General features: G+C 34.1%; 1 protein-coding gene across 1 annotated transcript; it reads left to right on the forward strand.

The window, feature by feature from the left end:
- The first annotated feature begins 81 nt into the window (after positions 1–81).
- LOC138313729 (uncharacterized) lies at positions 82–26042 on the forward strand. Its single transcript, XM_069254055.1, has 29 exons — positions 82–225; positions 1116–1223; positions 2123–2219; positions 2832–2884; positions 3372–3468; positions 4273–4395; positions 6179–6267; positions 6491–6639; positions 7618–7739; positions 8547–8622; positions 9064–9221; positions 9778–9866; positions 10397–10534; positions 10680–10861; positions 15104–15137; positions 16308–16406; positions 17282–17378; positions 17709–17758; positions 18484–18580; positions 19257–19379; positions 19786–19874; positions 20333–20481; positions 21234–21355; positions 21612–21687; positions 22454–22611; positions 23007–23095; positions 24079–24216; positions 24722–24884; positions 25620–26042. Exons 2-29 carry the CDS (start codon positions 1141–1143, stop codon positions 25689–25691), a joined length of 3012 nt encoding a protein of 1003 aa, XP_069110156.1. The 5' UTR covers positions 82–225; positions 1116–1140; the 3' UTR covers positions 25692–26042.
- Positions 26043–27239: the final 1197 nt, after the last annotated feature.

Below are 27239 nucleotides of genomic sequence, written 5' to 3' on the forward strand. Positions count from 1 at the left end.
AACGAAAGCCTACGACAACACGAGAAAACTTTGATAAGCAGCAAAGTATCCAATAATAAATCGGCTGACCACACTACTATTACGATATATGTCTAAATAACTGCTCTGGTAAGGATTAGCCAATCGGGGTATCTGGGACGCTTTTACTGATAATGTTCTATATTTAAACGAATTTCTTACCGGTATAGAGGTTCATTTACAAGTTGTGAATCGTTCGTCACTGAAGTAAGTATCATCTCATTGTTAGATATCTTTATTTTCATTTTAAGTCTATGCGTCTTACAGAGCTCAATCTGTTCTTGCGGGTAGGTATCGATAGGTAATTCAACGTTTCTATAAAAAAGACGCCCTGCCCATAACACGTGACGTAACTATAATACTACCTACAAGCAAGGACAGGTAACTCTGTAATATATAAATCCAAAACAAACCGCATCTTCCTATATATTAATATGAAGGTAGCGAGCAAACATTTTGATGACACCATGCAATATCTATCTTACAAAGGTAAAGTGTGTCAAATATGTATTCTGATACATATAAACAATTTTTTATCAAACAATATACCTGCATGTATTAGAATGTGAAGCATTGTTAGACTGTAACGTTTATTTATTGAGCTATCTGTAAGAACATTTGCATGCTTTATGCATCACAGCTTACCACAATATTTTCGTTTAGCTGATAAATCGGTCTTTGTCACACCGTCGTTGAAGAAGGTAATAATAACAGTGATATTAAAAGTGGAGACTTGAATCACATCAGGATACTGACCGTAATTCTTACACAAGTAAATAACATAAATATCTTTGTGGATACCTAAAGAGCAAACATATCTTTGTTTGTACCTAAATAACATAAAGATATTTTATACCTAATGAACTTAATGGGGATCAATAATGTATGACATTTGTACCAGACATTGCCACTGCAGTATAGCATTTACAGAACCTTTAAATAATATCAAACCATCGAAGAAAATTCCGAAGTTGTCCAACAAGAGGCTTACATGCAGAATAGCGGATTGTTTTAGGTGAAATGATAGAGCTTCGCTCTTAAATAAAACCATCGACATTTCTGTTTCGGTGAGATCTATGTATTTTTATCCATTGTAGATTGCCTGAGGTAACCGATATAGCCATGGACGTGCTGGGATTGGTGGATATCCCGACCTGGCTACAGTGGCTAATACTGTTGGTCGGTACGGTCATATCCTATGTCATGTACGTACTACCTACTTTACTTATTTCATTCTTATTCACAGCAATTCTACTTAACTCTATGTGAGAAAGATATATTCATTTTGACCTCATATGTATTGTTATCAAGCACACAGAAGATGATCTGACAGACTCTTCTTCCTTTTCGTTGATTAAAAATGTCTGCCGTGCCTTACTTATTTCTCGAACTTTTCCTACAGATGGTTTCTCCTGTTATTGGTGCTTCACACACATTCTTAATGTTTGTCTTCTCCTTACACGTTGTCCATGTAACCCCAACTTTAAATTAGTAGTTAAATATGCAAATGTGAAGCAGGTTATGGTTTTTGATTGATAGATTGGAAATCAAATTCATATCTGATAATGTTGAATGTTGACTAACTCGGCTGAAACGTCTTTGTACTATTGTATACTGGCTTATTATTCAATACATATTTTGGTATTGTGTATTATGTACTTTTTCTGAAAGGCACATTATTTCAAATGTAAAAATATATGCCATGTATGACTTGCATACGTGTCAGATGCTTATTGCTCGAGTAGGAACTACAGAAAGTCTAATTGTAATAGAATTGATTATGTGAGCACGGCAAAACGCAAATTTGGCCACATAAGTAAACGGTCAACTAAAAGGTTAAATGCTGAACGTGATGGACGTATAGTGATATTATCAATATTTGAAAGAACCAAATGTTCAGGCCATACTCACTTTCTGCAGCACAACACAAGGCGGGTAATTTTGATCGTAAAACCGATCCTAAAAATAAAAAGAGAGTGTCTGTGTGGTTATAAATATTTGAAAATAACATGAAATAGTAACTTGATCGCACTAGGGTGATCTCTTGAGATGAAGGCCTAGAAAAAAACTGATAGCCATCGTATTTTATTTGCTTTCTTTCCAGCTACATGTCTTGGCATCATACTACGTTTAAGAAAATGGGGATTGATGGTCCAAAGCCACATCCAATTTTAGGAAATCTAAGGGCACATTTTAAAGAGGTAATGATTGATATATCTTTAGTGATGATTTCATGATTTGCAATTAATAGATATGGTCATATTAAAGCTATATGTGCCATAACAGGGCGTCCATTTTGACATGTTAAATTTTCTTTAGATGTATTGAAAACCATCAGGTTTAATTAATTACGCTGCAAAAATTATTCAAATGGACAGAAAAACATGTATGGTGCCTTATAAACATTAGTTACAACATCGAATTTATGCACTAAACATTTATTGTTTTTTTTATTCTTAAATGGATGTTTAGATGTAAACTTACCTGCAAATACAAAAAAATGTGAAATGAAAGACCACAACTCGGCTTCTTGGTCTGACCATATGTACTTATTTCACCTAACTGCAGAATGATGTAAATATAATACATTTTGACAAAACTGCCAATTAGCTTTAATTTTTGCTTGTTAAAACAAATAATTTAATTGATAGGAAAGGTTCCAGATGATCAGAAAGAAGTGAGACGACCACTCTAAATAAAATACATATCATTATTTTGTCAAATGAATTGTGCATGAGAAAATAACTTTTAATCGGAATGGAATAAGACATATGCGCTTGTTTTACTTGCTTTGTTTACTTTATGCTTTGTAGGGAATGGTAAAGGCCGATCAGTCATTTTACGAGAAGTATGGTAAAATGTTTGGGTAAGTAAAAAAAAATCGAGATCTTGCCGTTTCTGGTATTACATGAGGAAGACAGTTGAAGAGATAGATTACAAACATTTTTGTAGCATTTTATTCTGTCTAAGTTATGTTCAATTTACGTCACTTCAAATTAGCAATAGCAATAAATGTGGTTCATTGCATCACAAACGAAACTTAGAAGGTGAAACCCCTTGATTCTATTAGGATTGTATCACATTTCACAAGAAGAAGTAACAAAATCAGCACTGGAGAAAACTATCAAAGGAAATGTTAGTATATGGATATTTTTTTCTTCAAATAGACATAAACATGAAAGATATAATTCACAGAAGGCAATAGATTTTATATCGATCGATTTTGAATCAGGTACGACAGTTAAGGTACGGATAAAAACATTAAAAATACAAAAAGATACAAAAATATTTTCCGATGTTTCATTTATTAGAGGGATTCATTATTAATACCTGCGCATGTTTATGTATTACAGCATATATGAAACTCGATCTCCTGTATTATGTATTAGCGACCCAAAGTTATTGAAAACAATCATGGTTAAGGAGTTCAACAACTTTGTTAATAGACGGGTGAGTATGAACATGTTCACTATATTTCCATCGTTTCGTTACTTTTAACATGTATGATTCTTGGCTGCTCGGTCTAAAAGCATAATTATGTTTAAGACGAAGACATTATCCGTGCGTTCCATTTGCAGGTTCGTACCAGTTTTACCGGTACGAATCTGTTGTATATGCAATGGAACGCGCTAGGTCAGTCGAACCGAACCGGTATAAGTCGTTCGTTTCTTAGAGCGTAATTCTTGAATCATGGTGGCATCGATTTGTCATCGAAATGTGATTTGTGTTGAAAACAAGACATAAGATTAGTTGTAATTGAATTTATTACGTACAATGTACTTTGAAACTGTTTATGTATTGCTTTTATCTTTGTTATGTAAGAGTAGAAAATATTAAGTTTTCGAATTCATAGGGTATCATTCATATGGGTACCGCCATATTTGAAAAATCCAAACTAGGCCTAGTTATTGATATACTGTATCAATTCAGTACAGAGAACACTGTCAGATATTGTTCACAGTATTTTAAAATAACAATACAGTTATTGATCAACACATGTGAAAATGAAGGGATGGTGTCATATGTATCCAAATATAGAGGAATAATCCTATTGAACGCATTTTCAGGGATAGATATTTATATATTGTTGAATTTATTTGTAGGACAATATTAGAATAAAAAGATTTTTGTATGCAAAATTAACTGCACTAACTTTCGCATTCAGCATTATCATGATAACCATTTCCTCTTCTCAGATAACATTAAGAATAGTGTTTATAAATTTTATACTAATTACTACATTTTTATCCGCAGTCTACATTCAATGATGCGATTGATGAAGAAATGTCAAAAATGCTCTCACGCCTGCACGACGACCAATGGAGGAACGTGCGAAACATAATAACACCCACCTTTAGTGGCAAGAAGTTACGACTGGTAAATATGTTATAGAACATTTGAAAGGGCTACACCGCCAACGAATTGCAATTTTTATCTATTAAAACATGAATATGTGAATTAGTATTTTTCTCTATTAACTAAAGTAACTTACTTAAATTACACTATTCTGTATTTGCATATTGCAGAGTTATCTGCCCTTGTGGGTAGGTATTGATTGTGACGTCATTTGTTTGAGAGCGCAAGGTCATACATTTTGGAGAAAACGACATCAATGCGTTAAAATAATGGCTTTTCAATCGATACCTACCCGCAACGGAGCTAACTCTGTAATATGCAAAGATGGAATCTCCGTCATCGAAAAGGTTGAAGTTAAATGAAAGTATTCTACTTTGGAATTATACTATAATAATTAATCAACTGCATCCCAAAAACAAATGGCACTGTGCCCTGCATAAAAAGGTACTGAATGTGCAGACAACAAAAGCAAAACACGCTATTTTATAGGTATTTTTGTGTGTATTAGACATATATAATTAAACATCAATTATTGTCCAAATGATCATTGACGACAATAATTTAACAGAAAGAAATCATCCTCTAACTTAAGAACTGCTGCTAAGACATCTGAAATGCTTTGATATATGTTTTATGTTAGTTTATCTTTAATTTTACATACCCTTTTTGTTCTTTGCCGTACGGCGGCCTCACTCTTGTGACTTAAAGTTGAATCTGAATGTCTAGCATCTATTTTATCATTCACTGGCCTCGTAGAATGTCTTTTACAATAATATCCCTACAAGGTGGCTTAGAGCTTGAGGGACTAATGGTAACATATCTAGCACAGCTATCACCCCTACACAGAGGCCAAGAGGTAGATGGGTTGTGATAGAATGCCTACACAATACTAACCCCTACACGGATGTGTAGGTTTGTGGTAGAATGCCTACACAATACTAACCTCTACACGGATGGGTAGGTTTGTGGTAGAATGCCTACACAATACTAACCCCTACACGGATGTGTAGGTTTGTGGTAGAATGCCTACACAATACTAACCCCTACACGGATGTGTAGGTTTGTGGTAGAATGCCTGCACAATACTAACATCTACACGGATGTGTAGGTTTGTGGTAGAATGCCTACACAATACTAACCCCTACACGGATGTGTAGGTTTGTGGTAGAATGCCTGCACAATACTAACATCTACACGGATGTGTAGGTTTGTGGCAGAATGCCTACACAATACTAACCCCTACACGGATGTGTAGGTTTGTGGTAGAATGCCTACACAATACTAACCCCTACACGGATGTGTAGGTTTGTGGTAGAATGCCTGCACAATATTAACATCTACACGGATGGGTAGGTTTGTGGTAGAATGCCTGCACAATATTAACATCTACACGGATGTGTAGGTTTGTGGTAGAATGCCTGCACAATATTAACCTCTACGCGGATGTTTAGGTTTGTGGTAGAATGCCTACATAATACTAAATTCTACACGGATGTGGAGGTTTGTGATAGAATACTTGTGCAATACTCACCTCTGTTGAGTTGGTATACACTATGAAGTATGTGGGAGCAGGTCGGTGGCCGAGAGATGGAAATGTCGCGACATATTATCACAAGCCCTCTACTTTTGGGTTGCGAGGTCGAATCCCACGTTGATGTTTAACTAATAAAAACCAAACCAAGTGTATGGAATGAGCATGAAGTCTTTGCCATATGATATTAAGGCAAACCACTGGTTTTCGAAAATTACCTAAAATACAAAATAAACATAGATATTGTTAAATCTGATATATTTTCATCAACAGATGACACCATTGATCAACGGTGCGGCTGATAAACTAATGAAAAACATCGAAATTAAGATCGATGCGGACGAGGATATTGATCTGCATAAGTAAGTATTTGTTCTAAAAAAAATTTAATATTTTGTAAGTTTACACATTATATAAAACTATGACTTTCCTTCCACAAAGCATTGTTATCATTATTTTTTATTGCACTATTGAAATAGTGTTTCTTATAATGCTTTTCTTAATTATCGATATATTGTAGTTGGAACCATTTCTGGGATTTTTTCAATATCCGTATTACTCTCTGATAATTTTGTTGTATTGCAGAATGACGTCAGCATTTACATTGGACGTAATCGCAAGTACCTGTTTTGGACTGAATGTGGATACACAGACAAATCCGGATGACCCCTTTCTTAAACATGCATTCGTATTTCGTAGCTCAAAGTGGCTGATTGTTATTGCGATGTGCACTAGTACGTAAATCGATCGCATTTCTAAAATTAATCAAAAGCATTATGCCGTTTTTTATCACGTACATTGGGTCATGACTCTTTAACATTTTTCGAATGTCGCCTTTGGGTGATCTTAAGAAGCTTTGATAACACCTTGATATTTTAACTGTGTCTTCTCTTTAAATTATATTACCGTCATATAGCTTTGGTAAACGTACCTCAGGATCAAGAAATCGAATCGTATGTTAATAGGGCGTTGAACTAATTAAAAAATGTTAAAGTCAATTTACGAAAAAGTCTATAACCGATAAGCTACAAGTTAATTCCTCAGTACAAATTTCTTTCAAAGATTAATTGAGGTCATAGATAGTTTTAAGTTTTACTAAATCGTATATTAAATGAACTCGCCTTGAAGTGATTTTTTATCGCATATCTACAACAACAAACTTTTCGTAGAATTTGAATATCATGAAGACAGCCATTTAATTATCACAGTCTTCATTGCTTTTATCAAAACGGATTGCCTGTCCGACAATGTCTTTGCCCTTCAATTAATGCCATAGAAGCGCTATGCGGTCCTCTTTGCATGCTCGAGAGGCAACTAAATGATTTTGTCTTTTCCCTTTTTATGGAGGCGTGTGTAATACACGCCTGCCATCATACAATCACTCTGGTTTTCAATGATTACCGGAACACTATACCTTGCTAATCCTATCGGCAGTTTCCGGAACTACGGGACATAACTTCCCACTGTGTATTGCAACGTACGTTGTGTATTATACAGCAGTCAATAACTGTCAGAGGTTCTCCGTTTATCACATGTTTCAGTCACATTTTCCCACTTAATTACTTCAGACTTATTTTCAATGTTACAATAAGTATTAATTATTCTCAACGAAAGTGTGGCTCAATATCGGTACTTATACTAGTTTGTTTCCGTGAGTATGACTCCGGGTTTTATCATTAGTCCCCATGTAACATTTTGTATGTACTTTTTAGTGTTCTTTCCATTCATGTCCCGTTTACCCCGACTTCTTGGATTATCGCCCACAAAAAAGGCTTCACAATTCTTCGTCAAAGCAACTAAAGAGGCTCTTGCAGAGAGAAGAGCGAATCCAGGGGTATGTATTCTAGAAATATAATATGGTTCTGTTAAGTGAAAAGGAATATCTTAACACGGGTAAAAGATCTTGGCCGCCAAGACTTGACAGACATGTTTGATTATTTTCCTTCCCTACTTTGATAATTTCATAGCGTCGACATAAAAAAGGTTGCCACATGTATTGATGACGTCACTGTCTAGCGTCACTGTGAGCTGTCTTTTCCCTACCTCGGTAAAAGACAGAGTTATCTTTTCTCTAGCAATCGTGGGACAACCCTGTCAAGTATAAGAAAATACATTGCGCATGACTCTTTGGCTGAAAGAACGAAAAAGTCTTTTACTCTAAAGAATCATTTCGTTCAAATAGTTTCATAAGGCAAAAAATATGTCTGTATTTTTTTGTGTCTTTTACTCTAAAGAAATGGCTTGAATTGGAGTCTAAAATCGAAATTGCGACTAATTTCTTTTTCGTAAAAAAGTGGTAAAAAATTAGGGTCTGTCGAAAAACACTAAACAGACATATTTTTGTGGCCTAAAATAAAAACGGAATTTGATACCTGCAAATAATAAATACACAAATTGCTACACTCCATCATTTCCATAATTACAGCTGTGCAGCTCTTCTCAGTTTTCTACTGGTTCTGAATAACGTTGGCGTATACATACATGTACAAGGATATGGCATTTCGAGGTCATTCCAACACTTGTCTTTTAGAATGTCGTTATTCACTGTATTGAAAGGATATTTTAAAAATAGTGTCTTTAGGTCTACATCTTATTATCATTGTCAGCTGACACTTATATCAATTCTTCATAATTGTTTTAGGTATACGCAGATTTTATGAATATCATGGCAGAGGCTGGAAACGCAGAAGAGATGGAGAAATCCAAAAGCAAAACAGGTAAGTTAAAGTCACAACTATCGCTGCTATATTCAAAGAGTCACACACGAACATAGTACACTAACACAAGAGATTCATCAATTCCAGGGCAAAACAGGTAACTAAAAGTCACACAACACGATGGACATATTGCAGTCTCAAGGAAGCCGCACGCACTGCACACACACACACACCACACCACATGCATGAAAAGCCGTCCTTCAGTGACCCTAGCTAAGGCTGGTAGTATATTCAGCCTGCCAACCAACAACTCTTTGCAATATTCATAGGTGAAAATATGCAAGTCCCGAGAACACTAGGATGAATTTCTCCGTAGTTTTCGCTTTTATTCAGTGAAACCACGTATATTGAAAAGTGATATGTATTGTATTTTTTCTCACAGAGAACGATTGAAATACTTTATTAGTCATTCATGTTTACAATAGTGTAGTTTTATTGCAGCGCTAACAGAGTCTGAAATAGCATCACAAGCAGTGATGTTCTTCCTGGGTGGATTTGAAACTACCTCCGGCACAATGACCTTTCTTATGTATCATCTAGTTATCTATCCAGAAGTATGCGACAAGGTTTTAGAGGAAATTGACGACAAACTTGGCGAGGTAAGTAGACGCGAGGATAAACAAAATATAAAAACATCTATTATAAAAAAGAATGTTTAATGAAAAGTTATACTTTTGTCAGTTTTTAAGAAGGTAAGTAACTTTTTTAGAAGCAGCCTTTCGGGATTTACTGTGAAAATTGATTAAAAGAAAAAAAGTTAAATAACGAGATTATTTATTATTATTACGTCATGCCGAAATCTTGATTGCAAACAATAAGGCAAAACATATTATGTCTGTTTAGGGTTACCCGACCGACCCTAATTTTGTTTCCCATTTTCTACAAAAAAATAAAAGTTGGGATTTAGATCTCAGACTCCGGTTCCGACCATTACTTTAGATTGAAAGATATGTAAAAAGAAAAATTTCTTGACCTACCGTTTCTATTTTTTGCTAATGTAATCCTAAACAGACATTTTTTTTCTTTTGGCCTAATATCGGTAATATGCTCATATAAAATCATGATAGCGTGTTTATTTTTGAAACTCGGGGCCAAACTTTGATTCCGAAATTAACAAGACATACATTTGTAAACATATTTTTCGTTTTCTAACAGTCCGCCCCCGATTATGACAATGTGCACGAGCTGACCTACCTAGAGATGTGTATCAACGAGACAATGAGGCTTTATCCACTCGCGTCAAGGTAAAGTGGATGTTTTCAAGAAGATTAAATATTGTCATTTCATTTCTTAGAATAACTGTAAAATTCAATTTGTGAACTTGTTCAGTAAAATGAAATGAAAATACCATGTGGATTCTTAAATTCATTAGACACATGTTCAGAGGGAAAATGTATGTACATAGTATATGGAATAATAACTAGTTTTGAATGAATTAAAGAATTGTAGGAAATGTTATTCCTATTAATCTCCCTTTTTGTACAATTCTATTGAAGGGTAGAAACACGTTAATCACTAGTCAAAATCCATGATATTTTCACTGTCTATACATGTAGATACATAGTGAAGCATCGTTGGTATGTTGAGATCGGACAGCATCATTCATAGTAGGTCTTAAGTGGAATACTTTCATTTCCTTCCTCAAATTCTTATTTCGTTTTTACTCGCTGTTTCACTTCCATAAACTTTCTTATAACTTATACCGTTTAATGTTCTTTCATATACGACATCTCTTCCATTTGTTAATTGTTACATACCATGCTATACGTTGCAGAATTGACCGAGTGGCTTCCCGAGACATCGTTATAGATAACGTAAAAATACCAAAGGGTATGATTCTCATTATGTTGATTGGCGCCATACAGAGGGACCCACAATATTGGCCTGAACCGGAGAAATTTATTCCAGAGAGGTATAAATCTTAATGCCTATTTAGGATCCACTTTTAAGATAATTGATTATAAATCACTATCCATGCAATAGATAATAACAATGAAAGGTCAGGAAAAATGTCTTTTTTCACATAAAAATGGTATTATATAAATTACCTTTTGCAGGTTCACAGCTGAGGCCAAAGCCAAAATGGATCCTTTTGTGTTCCTGCCCTTTGGAGCGGGACCGCGGAATTGTGTAGGTTTGAGATTGGCCTTACTTAAGATGAAAATAGCCACTGCCCGGATGTTACAGAAATTCAGACCAATCAGGAGTCCTAATACCAAGGTAGGCATTTTTTATTTACGTAAGTGGGTATTTTTTATAAAGGGACAATTCAGTCTAAGAGAACATTAAAAATTGTACATATATCGGGAAAAATCCAGTTCTAATGTGATATGCCTGAAAAGCCCATGGTTGTGACATGTGTGTAGATGGTCAAACTTCTTGTATGTCGAACCCTGTACCTTGCTCGTAGAGTAATGCAACCTTTGTCTAGAACTGCTCCAATCGCTCTGAGAGTAGTGTGTTTACCTCATTAGGTGAATTGTCTTGCCTAAAAATCATTTTATCACATTCTCAGTGGTTATGTAGTTTATTTGTTAAACGTGCGTGACTTTGGCTCTGGTATGGGTACAGTGTCCATATTGTACCTGCTTAATAGTATTGATTAATGATTTGATATTTCAACGATATCAATTAAAATACTAAACAATGACGTGGAATTTGTCAACATTTTATGTTATATGTTTCATAAGAAATGTAGAACAACACATTTATGCCATATTTTGCTTCTTGCTTATGTAAAAGAATTAGCCTGAGTGAATTGTCTCTTTAAATCAACTTCCGTTGATAATTTCTCGATTGGTTTTTTCCTTTGTTTAAGAATAGCTTGGTTAAAAGTATCAACTTGGGAGAATTTGTTATCTTTGCAGTAAACCCCGCGTAAGGACACAACTATTGCACTTCTAAGACAAAATAGTCCCCATCAGAAACGTATTTATGTTTTCTTAGTACGATGAAGGTAATTATATGTAGTGGCGAATGCATATATATGAAATTAGTTGTCTATATGACGTATACGAGGTACATAGGTTATATACAGTGAATGTTTCAATCACACACGATATCAGCACTCGTGTGTGGTGTTTTTACTAAAAAAAATTCCAGCATTACGCCAAGCTATGATATTAGAAAACGGAAGAATAATCAGTTTTTGCCTTGACCGTTGGTACTAGTTGTATGGTGGGGTTATACATAATCTAGTTTGGGATACATTCTTACTGTTGCTCTTAAAACATCAAAGTAAATTAATTAATAAAATGCTTAATCGATATGAAAGTGTTAAATTCGAATAAATCTGTTATTTTGTATATTTTCATCATTTAGACTATTTTGAGCAATGTGCAAATGCTAAGTTTTAAATATAATGTGTAGTCCTTTTACAATTATACATTAGGGTGCATCTACCATGATATTAAAAATTATACAGTCGATAAACTTTTATTTCATGTTTCAACATGTAATTTTAACTAAGATCTACTTACTAAAGTGAGCCGCTGAGACATTGGAAAATTATCAATATAATATGCGTTGGAACGTCTAACCTATATAGATTTACTAGATATGAATACTCACCAAAAACGTAGTAAATAAAACATTATAGGATGGGAGTCTGTCATTTCAGGTTCCGATTGAAATTATGAAGATGGGAAACCGACCAAGTGGATTTGTGATGAAATTCGAGAAGAGGAAGTAATGAAACTTGCCAGTGATCCAATGGACACGCATACAATTTCGATTTAACTGTTTATTTTGAAAATTTGAAAAATTGTACCACTTCTTAGATAGTTTATTATAGTATTGAATTTTTCAGTAGCACACACATCTTGTTTTTTGTTTGTATGACTTGGCCATTTATAGAATCAAACGCTGTACTTGATGTTATGTGTCTTTATCAAAGCAAAACTTTACAGCTGCGATGAAAAGTATATTCCGTGTTTGCATAATACATAATTACCTGCCCTTGCGGGTAGTTATTGATTTTGACGTCATGTGTTTTTGAGCGTAACGTCATACTTTTCGAAGAAAACGGCGTGAATTGAGCTCATAAAATAATGACGTAAAAATCGATACCTACCCGCAAGGGAGCTTACTCTGTAATATGCAAAGACGGAATACATTCTTTAACATTTATATAATTGATTCTAAACGATTGACTAGTTCGTTTGATCCTTTTGTGTTTATTTAACGAAATGATGTCTATTTACATTTGACCTTGGACATATGTATTTATTCCATGTTTGTTTGTTTTTTGTTTTGTCAATTTTTTCAGTAAAGGATTTATTTTCAATATTTTTTTTCAATAAATTTTTATCACCAATCATTTTTCGTACGGTTTTATTGACATCAGAACTCAGTTCTCCTTATCAGACAGCTATATTACATGTTTGTAAACTTGTATACTGTACGATTCGGAGTTTTCTTACTAACCAAGAACAAGCGATGAAGACGTCACCTAGGATATATTATTTGGTATTTTATGTTTTATACAACAAACTTTTTGACAAACCTTTTTTTAGATAAATTAGAAGCGAGTGAGGTTGTTGTCATTATTGTAATAAAACGATAGATTGAATTCAATAAACTAATTTGATATTTAATACATTTTGTCTTGTTTTTATTTCTTTAAATTCCGATGTGAAATTCAAGCCCGATGACCACCAGAGCACCAGAAGCCACCAATACAAGACAAGCAAAATGGTATCAATGAACAGCAAAAGATACATACAATTTACATATAATATACATCGTTTTTAAGTTTTCAACTGTACGGCATATCATTTGAAATTCAAATGAATATTAGATCGCCTATGTTGATACAATCAAATGTCCCAGCATTGCTCTTTTCTCACAGTAGATATGATATATTATTATTACCTTTCAGAAAAGTTTTTTATAACTTTAATTCAACATGCTGCTTGACTACCTTGAGACACATCGCGTGTGACCAAATCACACTACTGTTGAAAACTCACCTGGTTGGTTGTGTGTGGCATACTTATTCATGTGTTATTTGTATTGAATCCTGGGCGCCATGGTGCTTGGTAAAGACATCATGACATACTCACAGCCAACAACTAATGCACGAAGCAGCAAAATACAGAAACACAGTTATGAAATAAACAAACAGTTATTCTTCGAGCCAAACTTTATTTTTCATTTCAATGTTAAAATAATTAAAGTTTACAAACAAATTTTCAACAAATTGTACCTATTAGAGACAATTAGAAGCTGTACTTTATCCTGCCACATTCTACGCATATTTTGCCGACCGAAATAAAAGCGGGTCAACAAATCGAAGACATAATTCAATGATTAAGTTGTTCTATCCAACTCCACCAATGTATTGACATTTCATTTAGGTGTGGAAAGTAGCACTAGACTTTCATTGAACATACACAATTAAGTGTATGAGACAATAAGTTGCAAAGTTTTTTTTATTTAATTCAGAGACTTTGCAATATTTACGTAATTCTTTTCACAGTCGAAATATTTGCTTTGTATTTAAATCAAATAATGATTTTTTTAAACAAAATCAGTTTTGTTTGTGTTCTGGATCAACTTCACTTTGTAGCAGATAAGATATATATTAAGTGTTGCTTCCACATGATAATATCAGCTATCTTTTAGGTACAAACCAGATGCAAGTGTCTTTCAGTTTGTATTCTGCGCGCTATAAAAAAACCAACTGACCTTCGGTCAGCCAATCAAATATCTTGTCACATACTGCGATGGTTGGCATTGTCAAACAATATGGCGACCTGCGGTAGTGTTAACCAAGTACTGATATGTAAACTTACTTCATTTACTTAAATCATCTTAAATAAATAAAGATTCAAGTACCTAAGCTTTATTTATCCTATAACGCCGAAAACGGCGTGCTTACCATTAATGCTAAACATATTACACATCTACACATATATACACACACACACACTATAACACGGGTTACACCATTCATACACAAACACTACCCAGTGTACATATGTATACGACAGGTGAGTAAGTGTGGTCAAGTAAACACGTCATTATCGTTTGCTCTGTGAAGCTTAGAGATAACATGTAATCGTGTTATATATCTACACAGAGTGTATAAATTTAACATATTGGATCCTACCTACAATGGGATGTATGTGTGTTTGTAAGTTACCTAATCCACACACGTACAGACAGAGCATATTAGAATGAATAGTCATACATAAACAATTGGTTTATTAATGTAGTTACTATATATAACGATAAAAGCATATGACATGTTAATAGAAGCATGTAGGACAGACACGTCTATGGTGGGTGCCGGTCCCATTCTTTATACATGTATTATCACCGATATATGTTATCACACATATTGACACACTCTTATCCTCCTATACAGTGCATGGTCAGTGTACATACCATTACAACCAACCAACCGGCCTAGGGTATCATGTGTGGAGCTTGAGACTGACCACTTGCTTTAACGGACCGGAGGGTACTTACTGACCAGTGGTCGACGGAATATCGCGTCAACTATTATTCGGGCAAGTACTTTGCACTGCTTGTTAGTGATGTGCCACCCAGTATGGTTATTTACAGAAGAGAAATTTAAGATGTCATATACGCATTTAATTTGCTCTCATATCTACATGTGTAGTACTGGTTTTTCTTTCATACCTACACGTGTAATACTGGCTGGTCCAGGGCAATAACTCATGTCACCTGAGGCTGTATTGCATGGCTACCCATGCAATTAAGCATCGTGACGTCACGGCGTCAACAAAATCTCTATTTCCTCGGTAAAATTTTAACATTTTTTTCACAAATATGACTGGTTTTACTATAAAAGATGCAAACAACGGAATTTGTGTTGAAAATATCACGTAATTTTTCTTGTATGGAAAATTGACTTCCAGTCGTGGATTTCTTCGAATTTATTTCAAAATGGCGGGATATTATAGTTGTAAAATTGCAATAAAACGTCGAGGTATGAAAGAAAAATACTCTTTCATAAGTGGATATGAAGGATAGGGATATTCTACCCTCGGGATCACAAAATGTTGCAAAACCCTCGGCAAGCCTCGGGTTTGTACTACATTTTATGACCCTCGGGTAGAATATCCCTATCCTTCATATCCACATATGAAAGAGTCTTATAATCTTATACAATACTCTTTAGTAGTATGAGGCGGTAGTACATGGCTATCCATGCGATACAACATCATATATAACGTTAATTTTGACGTTCACTATCAGAAAACAGGCTGGTTTTATTACAGGAAGCAATTAGCAGGATTCATATAATTTAAAAGTTTTTTGCAATTTTCAGTTGTGGTGAATTTATTTACAATCGCGGTTTTCTTAAAGCTTAATGCTACAGACGTTTTAAACTGGCAAGATATTTCCATTGTGATATTATAACAAAAAGAGTCGAAGTATGAAAGAACAATTCTCTTTCACATGTAAATATAAATGATAAGGATATTCCTCGGGATCACACAATGTTATAAAAACCCTCAGCAAGCCTAAGGTTTTACTACATTTTGTGATACTAGGGTAGTTTCTCAATCCTTTATATACACATATGCATGAGTATAATAGTAATAACTAATTTAGATATAAATATATATTATATTTGACCTAACTGTCGTAATATTAATGTGTTATATATTGCTAGATCGACTTGTCGAAATTTAAATTATAATATGTTTTAGGTCTGACCGTCTAACCATGGAGGTGCTTGGATTGGTGGTTATCCCGACCTGGCTACAGTGGCTGATACTGTTGGTCGGTACGGTCATAGCCTACGTCGTGTATGTTCATATACTAAATACTTTTTATATAAATTGTTTAGTTTCTCACAATTTGAAAATAAACATTCTTATACAAACAGCTAACAAATCAACAAATTATCCTAAACTGTCTCGCTTAGAAGTTATGATATTCGATAATGGTTAGAGTTGAGGTACATGTAAACATATTTTAATTACTCTTATGCATATTGTATATATGAACTTCAATTTCTATCAATAACGTTAGCTATTCATGTGCGTATGTCTGTGTGTTTTGTGATGCTTTCGTGCTGGGCTCATTCCATTAGTAGGGACTTTGCCTTATTAATAGTGCTATATAGCTGAAGCATGCCATTGAAGATACCGAACTACACACCCTACCCGGTCACATTATACAGGTAATGGGTACAACAGTTTCCCATTCAATTATTGATTATTGAAGATTGACCAGGAACTGAAACTCAAACATTTAAAGTTTATTGTGTGCCGTAGCCAGAGGCGACAAAACCCAGAGACATTTTCACGGGAATGGATGAACGTTCACTCAAGGCCAAAAGGGAGGCGATGTCAACGTGTAGAAGTTAGGAAGAAGTCAATCAGATAGAAGAGAGGAAATGATATTCTGAATAGAAGCCTTAGATCAACAGTTGACTGGCCACCAGGCCCTAGTTGTTGCTGAAACTTTCTCGGCAATGTTGTTCACGACATTATCTCCCCCTAGTTGGAAACTCAGTCTAGAATCGGACGAGTAGTATTCAAACCAAAGAGTGATTTGTTTGATATTCTAGAGACTGGTGACCAGCCTAGGGCTACAGTTACATTTCTAAAGTGTTTTGATGTTATGATATCATGAACTACAATTTCATTGATTTATTAATAACTTCACCTGTTTGTAGGTATATGTCATGGGAACATAACACGTTTAAGAAGATGGGGATCGATGGTCCAAAACCACATCGAGTCCTTGGTAATTTGAAGACAGTATTCAAAGAGGTAAAAGCAGACATACTGTTCATGTTATACGATGTATTTAGAAAAAAAAATTATATATAGTTTTATACCTCATGTTGATGTTTCATGTTACCATATGAAATGTAACAAATACCATATTATATTCGTGTAAAACATAGTCTAAATCGTGACAAAATAATTGCTTTCTGACTAGCCCAGCCCGTGTAAAACTGTACAGGTTATATTCTTTGGAACTCTATATTTTGTCGACAAACAAATATAACGAGTACGTTTTCTCTCATTTGAACTGAAGCGGAGTTGCTATGACAAAACTTTTTAAGATCATTCTGGGTATATCTTTTTTTGTAACAGGGCCTGAAAGCTGATAAGGTATTTTATGATGAGTATGGCAAGGTATTCGGGTAAGTACATAGAATACATGATTTTTTTCAAAGTAAATTATCCTGTCAAAGTAAAATTGCAGAGTGAATTTGCGACCCGAATTTTGGTCCTATTCTTTATGCAAATGTTGCTGAATACCTTTAACTTAGTTAATTTACAGTAAGAATAGGACAAACATACTGAATTTCTTTTCATCATGAAAAGACATTTAGCAAAAGTTTCATCAAGAATAGGACCAAAATTCGGGTCGCTTCATTTAGAAATTTTACTTTGATAGGATAACTTACTTTGAAATAATAATGCGATCTAGTCACTGAAACTGATAAATCAAACCTGCATAAGTGATATGTATTTAGAGAAATAGAGAGTTAGATAAATACTTTACGGTTAGGGTGATCTGGTGCTTCATGTGACAATTGACTAATGATCAAAAGGACACTAGTTTGAATAAGATTACCTAGTGTTTAGTATGTCCTATCATGCTTTCACTAGCCCGCCACATCTTAATTGCATGAAAACCGAATGGCGATATTATCAGGTATTTACCGGAGGTCGATGTTTTCACCCAATTACTCCAGATTTGTCCGCAAAATCTCACGATTGTTAAATAATTTGTGAATACTGTTAATCGTTTACAACTTTCAGACTGATATGTTTATTATACAATAAAAATTCAAGCTATAAATTAAAATAAAATCGACTTAGTTTATTCATTTCGTTATTTTGGCATAACCTGATATTACAGGACTTACGAAACCTGCTACCCAATCCTAAATATCGGCGATCCTAAGCTGTTGAAGGAGATCATGGTGAAGCAGTTTAATTCTTTCGCAAACAGACGAGTAAGTATCTTTTAGCATGTATATTACATCTAACTTATCACATAACTGGCCCGTCCAGCCTTGTCATACGGCCATGTCATAAATATCGAAAGACACCTGTGTAATAACACTATTATGAAATTACATATATATTTGACGTCATAATCTATATATGACGTCGAATGGTTGTCCCGTAGATGGAAACGTCACATCCGTGCCGAGACGAAATTAAAAGTTTCACTTACATTTCTACTAATAAAAGTTATGTGATAAATAGAATCTTACACTCATGACTATGTAATATGAAATTCATCAATTGTAAGGTCACATATGTCTTCATAATGATGTTATAACGGCAATGCTGACATGCTACACATCCTTAAAGAAATATTCGCTACCTGGACTTCACCTATATCGGTGCGTTGGATTTTGTCATAAGACAAAGACGCTAACCATCCCAAAGCACTACGTTCTTAATTCGATATACTTTTGTAGTATCCATGGGAAGAAAGATATAATTTCTAATTCATACCTATTTGTTTTTATCATTATCTGCTACAGATCAAATTCGTGAACCGAGATATTGAAATTGATGATTAATTACATGATTCTAAAAGAAAAGTTATATAACGTTTTCATTTTTTTCCCTTATGATTACATATCGACTTCATCGCTTGACTTTTGTATTGTTCCACAGGCTACCTTCGCGGATGCTATGGATGTTGATGTTTCTGATATGCTGACATTGATTAGGGACGACCATTGGCGAAATGTTAGAAATGTAATGACACCAACCTTCAGCACCAAGAAATTAAAACTGGTAAATGTGCATTAGAGAACTTAAATTCTTATCTATTAGAGCTACTTCCCTTCGTTTCACCACGTCACTTTATGGAACTTCTTAGAGTCATATCCCTAGTGGATTGATTATGAATAACTGTTCTAGTTTCTTAAGCTAGTGGAAATAGGATATTATCAAAAGATATTTACGTTTCTTTCACTGCATAAAACTTAGCATAATATCTAAACGTTTCTTTTATTGTGTAAAACTTAGCATACCATATTAACGTTTCTCTTACTATATAAAACAAAGCATAATATATTAACTTTTCTTTTACTGTTTAAACAAAATAAAATGTGCTTTTCTTAATGCATACATTGTGACGTTTCTCTTACAAAATCACATAAAAATAAAATTAAAAAAAGCATGCCCTATCTATTTATAGATGACACCACTTATCACCTCTGCAGCTGACAGGATGATGGAGAATATTGACAGTCAGGTAGCCACAAACGAGGACATAGATATGTACAAGTTAGTAGTTATATACTGTTGTACCAAATTATAAACTGTCATTGTAACTAGTAAATCTTAATATTATGATCACTTTAGTGCATACTTTGTGATATAAACATATTCTTAAACGCCTAATATACAAATGTATGATAATACAATGACTTCATAAATTTATATTTTGAAATATAAAGCGAAGATATTTATCTGAAAAGACAAGAAATATCATATAACTTACCTTCATGTCTGTCAAGCGACTTCAAGTTTTGTGAAAACGGCGACGTACGCAGGAGGAAAAAACCCCCAAAATAAACCTTTTTTTCAAAAAGAAGGAAAAAAAGAGAGTTAAAATGAGATAATAAGATGAATGGTAATACATCTTTGTCGTTATGAACTATAAGTTCACAAACAAATATTTACATAATATGTTATCACAAAAGTTTTTTTTATTATAAATTATATAACTATGTATATCACAGAGTACTGGCGGCCTTTACTATGGATGTTATAGCCAGTACTGGCTTCGGACTTCAAGTTGATACACAGAAAAACCCGGACGACCCTTTCCTGAAGAATTTATTCGCATTAAAAAATTCTAAATGGGCAGCAATAGTGACATTATTTATTAGTGAGTATAATCAGTTTATTATTTCCGAATAATTAAAAAAATCCATTGTATTTATATGTATTGTGTGAAATGTAAAATGATATATAAGTAAGTAGAAAGTCATGAGCAAAGGTTGAAAGAGTGCCCTCTTGCGTGAGGCTATATGTTATGGTGAGGCTGACCCCCAGGGGGTTCCGATTCCTGTCAGCTCTTCAAAAACTGCTGGGAAAATAAAATTATTTTTGTTTTTAAACAAAAACCCAATATATTATTAGTAATTAATGAATAGATACACCAATAATAAGTAAAATAAAAACCTATTAAATAAAAAACCGATGTTAAATTAGCGAAATTTAAAATTATTTGGAAAAAGGGAAAATACTAGCAAATATATTTATACGACTATGATAAGAGAAATAAAAATAAGCAGCGTGAAGTATCATTCATACATGTAGGTAATATCTGGTTATCAAGGTAGTGATGGTATGATCATATGTGTCCTTTGTGATTAGAGTGTTTAATCACTAAACACAAAAGACACATACGTGTAGATGTAATGGAAGTGAATTTGAAAAATATAAGAATTACAAAAAAGAAAAACAAACACAATAAATATAAAAATATGGCGCACGAGTGTTTTGTGTTGAATAAATTTTAGGATGAACATGGTATTTGTTTAAGTAACCTTCAATTGTACACTCATAACCTGAAATTAACATAAGGAATTTACTGCTTTGTTATTTTTGCCTTCCACGGATTATATACCTTTGCAGTGTTTTTCCCATTTCTGACCCGTGTGATGAGACTACTTGGAATAACTTACGCGAAAGAAGCCGTTGCATTCTTCCTCAAAGCGACTAAAGATTCTCTGAAGGAGCGGCGAGCTAACCCAGGGGTAGATATTCTTCTGTGTCTGTTTCTACTGAAAGAGTGCATGCAATCAAATTTTGAATTACTTCACCTCCATATCAAACACTTCATTCGTATAACAGCCTTGACTAATCTTTCTAAAATATGATTTCTTTTTTAATTTGAATGGTTTCGATCTTATGTTTGACTGTCTCTTGAATAAACTTATCAATATTTCGCGATACATCAAACATTATAAAATGTTAATTCAGGCATCAAACGACGTAACTTTATCATTTCAGGTTTATACCGATTTCATGAGTATCATGGCAGAAGCTGCAGATGCTGAACAACAGAATAAATCATCGAGCAAACTATGTAAGATAATATACAAAGAGTTATTATAGAACTGTGCTAAATTCACATGGGACTTTCTAATGATTTCAATGGTCAAAACTGGACAACATAAGCAGAACTCCACCGTCGTTTTGATATGTAAGGACGTTTGGAAGGCCAATGAAGTCATTTAGACTGGGTTTCTGTTCTATTCACTTTAAGTCCTACCCCTTTATAAAGGTAATAAATATGAAATTATCTATTTAAAGGCTTACTACCTTTCTGAAACGACTGTTGATTTTTAATATGGGAATGTAAATCGAGATTGATCCATTTGTAGAGTCCCAAAAGTTATTAACTGACCATTAATACCACACCTTCTGAACAATTTAATTAGAATAAATCAAATGTTAATTTTCATAACGCGGGTCGTATTATGTTTCCCGTCGTCGTCCTAATTACCGTACGTCAGTTGACTATCACTGCGCTAAACGCCAGACGGCAAAACAGGGAAATGTTAACTTAGAATACGCAGGGAAACTTGGTGTTACAACTTCATCTTATGTCATCGATATTATCTTATGTACATATTGTGTTTAAGAAACTTTTAATTTTTGTTTCGGAAAGGTAGTGAACCTTTAATGAATTCAGGTTTTGCATGTAAACTTTACATAATTTAAAGAATGTGCGTAACTTAAATTATAGGGTATATGTTGTGCCATTGTTTATCATATATGATTTTCAACTTCTGTGGGTTTTTTTCTTTCACTACCAAATACAACCATGATAAAATCCAATGATTTTGCAGTACTTACTGAAAGAGAGGTCGCGTCTAATGCCGTGTTGTTCTTCATCGCTGGCTATGACACGACCACAAGCACCATGACGTTTGTAATGTATCATCTCCTCATCCACCCAGAAATCTGTGACAAGGTCATACAGGAGATTGACGATAAACTTGATGGGGTAAATATCACTATGATAGGTCTTATTCTAAAGCACCTTGATGCACAATAGAAATGATAGGTCAAAATGCCCAGAATGGCGATACCCAATAAGTCTGTGTAACATGTCGCAAAAGAAAATAATTTTGAAGTAAAGGGGCGTTTTGGTATCTTCATTTGTTATCAGTAGAATATATATAAAGGCTATGTAGTCAAATATTACAATAAAACCCACCTACGAAGGGATGATGTCTAACGTGACGCTACCAAACTGGTTTATATCTTCTATCCAATTAGTTCGACGTATGCTGGTTGTTGGTCAGAGAAAAAAACAATATATACCTCTTTAAATTTTCAGCCGAACTAAACAGTTGCTTTTCTCCTCCAAATGTGAATATAACATTTTTCTTTCAACATGCCTCTCCAGATTATGACAACGTACAGGAGTTGTCTTTCCTTGAGATGTGTATAAACGAGACGATGAGGCTCTTCCCTGTCACGTCCAGGTATGTTCCTGTATAATTAATTACATTGTAGTTTTAACGATCAGGTTCGGAAAATTGAAGCAATACAGGTTACGAGTTTGTTTTTGCTAATTCGGTCATGGACATGTTTTTAAATCTCAAATATTTGTTTTTTATGTCGAGAAGGCTCAGATAATATTTGTATGAAACGCTTCAGAAAATAGCTTAAAATTATTTCTCTCTATGTGGTATGATGATTTGTACCATATTCCTTGCATGCATTTGCTAAAAGATCGACACTGGCTCTTGTTTGTTTCATTCATCATCGCTATATCTCACTGCACAATTAAAGTTATATCAGTTTCAAATATTTCTATGTATATTCAGTCTTTGGCCTATTATTTGTACAATTATTTTACAATATTTTATTATTATGATACCCCCCTTCCCCCATTTTGAGAAACTTGTTCGAAGAAACTCGCTACTGCAAATCAATTCTACATACATGAAAATTGCGAGATATTTTTCTCGCAAATCCAATTGTTTGCATTCTTTATAGTAAACCCCAAAATAGTTTCTAAAAATAAAGTTAAAATTCACCGAGAAAATAATTTTGTGTACGCAGTGACGTAACAAAGTTGAATTGGATAGTTAACCTTATACTACAGCCCAGACCACATGACTGTATGGCATTGGATAAAACAGTAATACATCCGTAGTTATGATATAATCAATATGTCCCTGGTGCCTCAGATGTGCTGTAAACCAACTGTGTTTCGCGTGCGAATATTTATCTAATTGATGTAAACATTACTTACATTGATAGTAAGGATAACCATTCATGTTTGTCTTTTCAATCCACGACAGTTCATGTTCGCGAAATTTTATTGAAATGGTAATGTGCCATTCGATAAGTTACTCTTCGTGAATTTGTGTTGAAATTGAAATCGCAACATATTGTGGTCGCGAAATAAAGTTAGTGTAGAGTTTTAACATTGAAGAAAACTAAATATATATCTTTGTAGAATTGACCGAGAAGCCGCTCGAGACGTAACAATAGGGGACATAGCAATCCCGAAGGGTATGATTATCAATATCCCAGTCATCGCGTTACACATGGATCCCGAATACTGGCCGGAACCAGAGAAGTTCATTCCCGAGAGGTGTGTTTTAAATTTCTTCATGATTTGCAAACAAAAAGAACTAGCGGATTAATTATTTGCTTTGTGTTTATTTGAAGTAAAGTTTCGTATATTATATGTATTTCCGTTTCGATTTGGCCTCATAAAATATGTAAAGTATGTATATCATATGTATTTCCATTTCGATTTGGCTTCATAAAATATGTAAAGTATATATGTTATGCTGTCTAAATTGACTTTTTATAAAAAGCCTAGATCCTTTTCTAAGTGTTTCTCTTATGCAATACAAAATCTGTGAATCAAGACAAAAGGAGCATCAAAATCATTTTTTCGTTAAGCATTACAAAACTTATCAACGACAATACATGCTTCGGAGATAGCATTATAAAAAGGTTAAGAGTTCAACTAGCTGTTATATAGGACGTCAAACCAAGTCTTATGAACCAACTAACAACAGTATAAACGCTTTATGGATATGAATGCTTAGTTTTAAAAAAATATCTAAAGCATTATGTTATTTTTGCAGGTTCACAGCTGAAAACAAGGCTAAAATGGATCCATTTGTGTATATGCCCTTCGGAGCAGGACCTCGGAACTGTATAGGGCTCCGATTTGCCGTTCTGACAATGAAAATGGCCATTGCTAGAGTGCTACAAAATTTCAGACCAATCAAAAGTCCAAATACAAAGGTGAGAATTGGATTTACAAATGTCTTATATGTTTTCTTTGGAGTTGTGTCTCTTTAATGAAGACTCTGTCTCACATAATCATAAATTCAATACAAAACTGTGAACGATCTAACTGAAGTATATTCAATTTCCATGTGTCCTGAAATTTAATATTGAGCGCCTGGATGATTAAGTGCACACATATTTTACCTTAGAAAAAAATATATTATCAGTGTAATGACAACGTAGCAGAATATGATTTCACAATAAAAAGCGGCAAAATAAGACGTTAAATATTCACATTAACTCTAAATGACTCTTTGTATGATTGCTTGTGGAAATATGTGACAATAACATTCTGGAGATTTAAAATGTTTGAATTGTCGGGGTCAGTTATTAAAAAGTTCTGGAACTCCCTCTTCACCACCAAAAGTATCTGAATTGGTCTGTTAGGCTGTTAAGAGAAGCTTTGCGACAATCGATTGCTATCGTTCGATACCAAAACCTACAGTTACGATATCATTTAAAAGATGTATACAGTGTAACGTGTCTAAACCAGTTATTACTGGGGCCAGTGTATTTGGCCGGAATAGCCAGGTTTTCAGATTATACAGATTATAAATACTATGAAATTATAAGGAAAGTATCATACATTTACGACGGAATACACAAGAATCCGACTTAGACAAGAACATGTTTTGACAACTTATGAAACTGTATCTTTTTAATGTTAATTAGTGAGTGTTCTAATTCCAGGTTCCAATTGAGACCTGGAAGATAGCAAATCGACCGGTGGATTGTTTAATGAAATTCGAGAAAAGGAAGTGATGTGTGGTTCCAGCAAATCGACCGATGGATTGTCTTTTAAAATTCGAGAAAAGGAAGTGATTTGTGGTTCCAGCAAATCGACCGGTGGATTATCTTATGAAATTTGAGAAAAGGAAGTGATGTTTGGTTCCAGCAAATCAACCGATGGATTGCCTTATGACATTCGAAATGAAGAAGTGAAGTGTGGTTCCATATCATCAATCACCAGTATCATCATGTTAAACACAATATTGACTTATATTCATGTGTGCGTGTGAGAATGACTTTAATGAAAAATCTTGTGTGTTTTATTTACATTGTTGAAGACGACATTGATGTTACCTCAGAAATAAAAGATGCTATGACAAAGGATATACTTCTGTTTCATTGGTTAATATTTGGTTGGGTTTTGTAAGCGTTAAAGAACATATCTCAAGTTTTGTTCGTATGTAAAGTTATTCCTCTGAAACCAATTCTCAGAAATTCTATAAGGATGCAAAATTCATAAAAAAAATCTGTATTTCCTCTATCTCATCGTAATTGCTAGTCACAAGGATGAAATGAAAGACCATTTAACGAGTAATAATTGTATGATAAAATCTAGAAAAACAACATCCATCTAAGCAATCGTTTATTTTTATGTAAATACTAATTTTCTTATGACCTAATTATTCTGAGCTGTTTGCCCACTGATAAAGATTATGCAAATGATACATGACAGTTACATTGCTTATTTTGAAAGTGATATAAATGTCATATGGTTAACTTTGAACACATTACATATGTACTAACGGTAGGGCGTTGGTCTTTCTCCGGTAACCCGGTTCCCGTCAGCTTCTAAATGCTGCAATCGTTAAGGGTCCTGGTTATTGATGGGATGTGAAGTTTACCAATTATTTGAGTAATACTAAAGCAATACGTACCTTGCCAATCTCCCTAAAAATAAAAACAACAATTATATTGCGATGCAACAATTTATCAGACAAACCCTGTTATTGCAGAAATAGCAAAATAAATTTCAACCTAACAATTAATACCTCTAAACAGCTACAGTGACATTCACCTTTTTCTCAGGATCCTTCAACTGCAGTCCGCCAATGAGATTTCGATTCCCCTTAGGAATTTAACAGGAGAGAAGAAAATGTAGCGGCCAGAGCGGGATTAGATCCCATCCGGGACATTCGAACACTAACCGAATGCTCCATGATCACCGATGATCGACCCAGTCCAATTCCGCTACAGGAATATTAAGTTTGGTGGAATTGTAGGAAAGAAAACGGAATAATGAAATTATATAAGCAACAACCTAAGTGATAACTTTGACAATTTGTCACTGTTCCATGCATTTCGCTGCTTTGCATATGTGTTTGTGATTTCCATTCACATATTCCATCATTTTTGAAGTAATTGTAGCATCAGTGGTCTTCGTATTTGATAAGTGAGAAATACATTTGATCTCGGCCTCGTTTCCATTCTTATCACGTCATGATCTATGATTTTTTTTATCATTTTCTAACGTTTTCGTCTAGAACCCAACAAGAAGACAGACAGAAAGAAAAAAGAAAGAAA

The sequence above is a fragment of the Argopecten irradians genome, chromosome 2 (genome assembly GCF_041381155.1).
Source record: "Argopecten irradians isolate NY chromosome 2, Ai_NY, whole genome shotgun sequence".
Classification (NCBI taxonomy): Eukaryota; Metazoa; Mollusca; class Bivalvia; order Pectinida; family Pectinidae; genus Argopecten; species Argopecten irradians.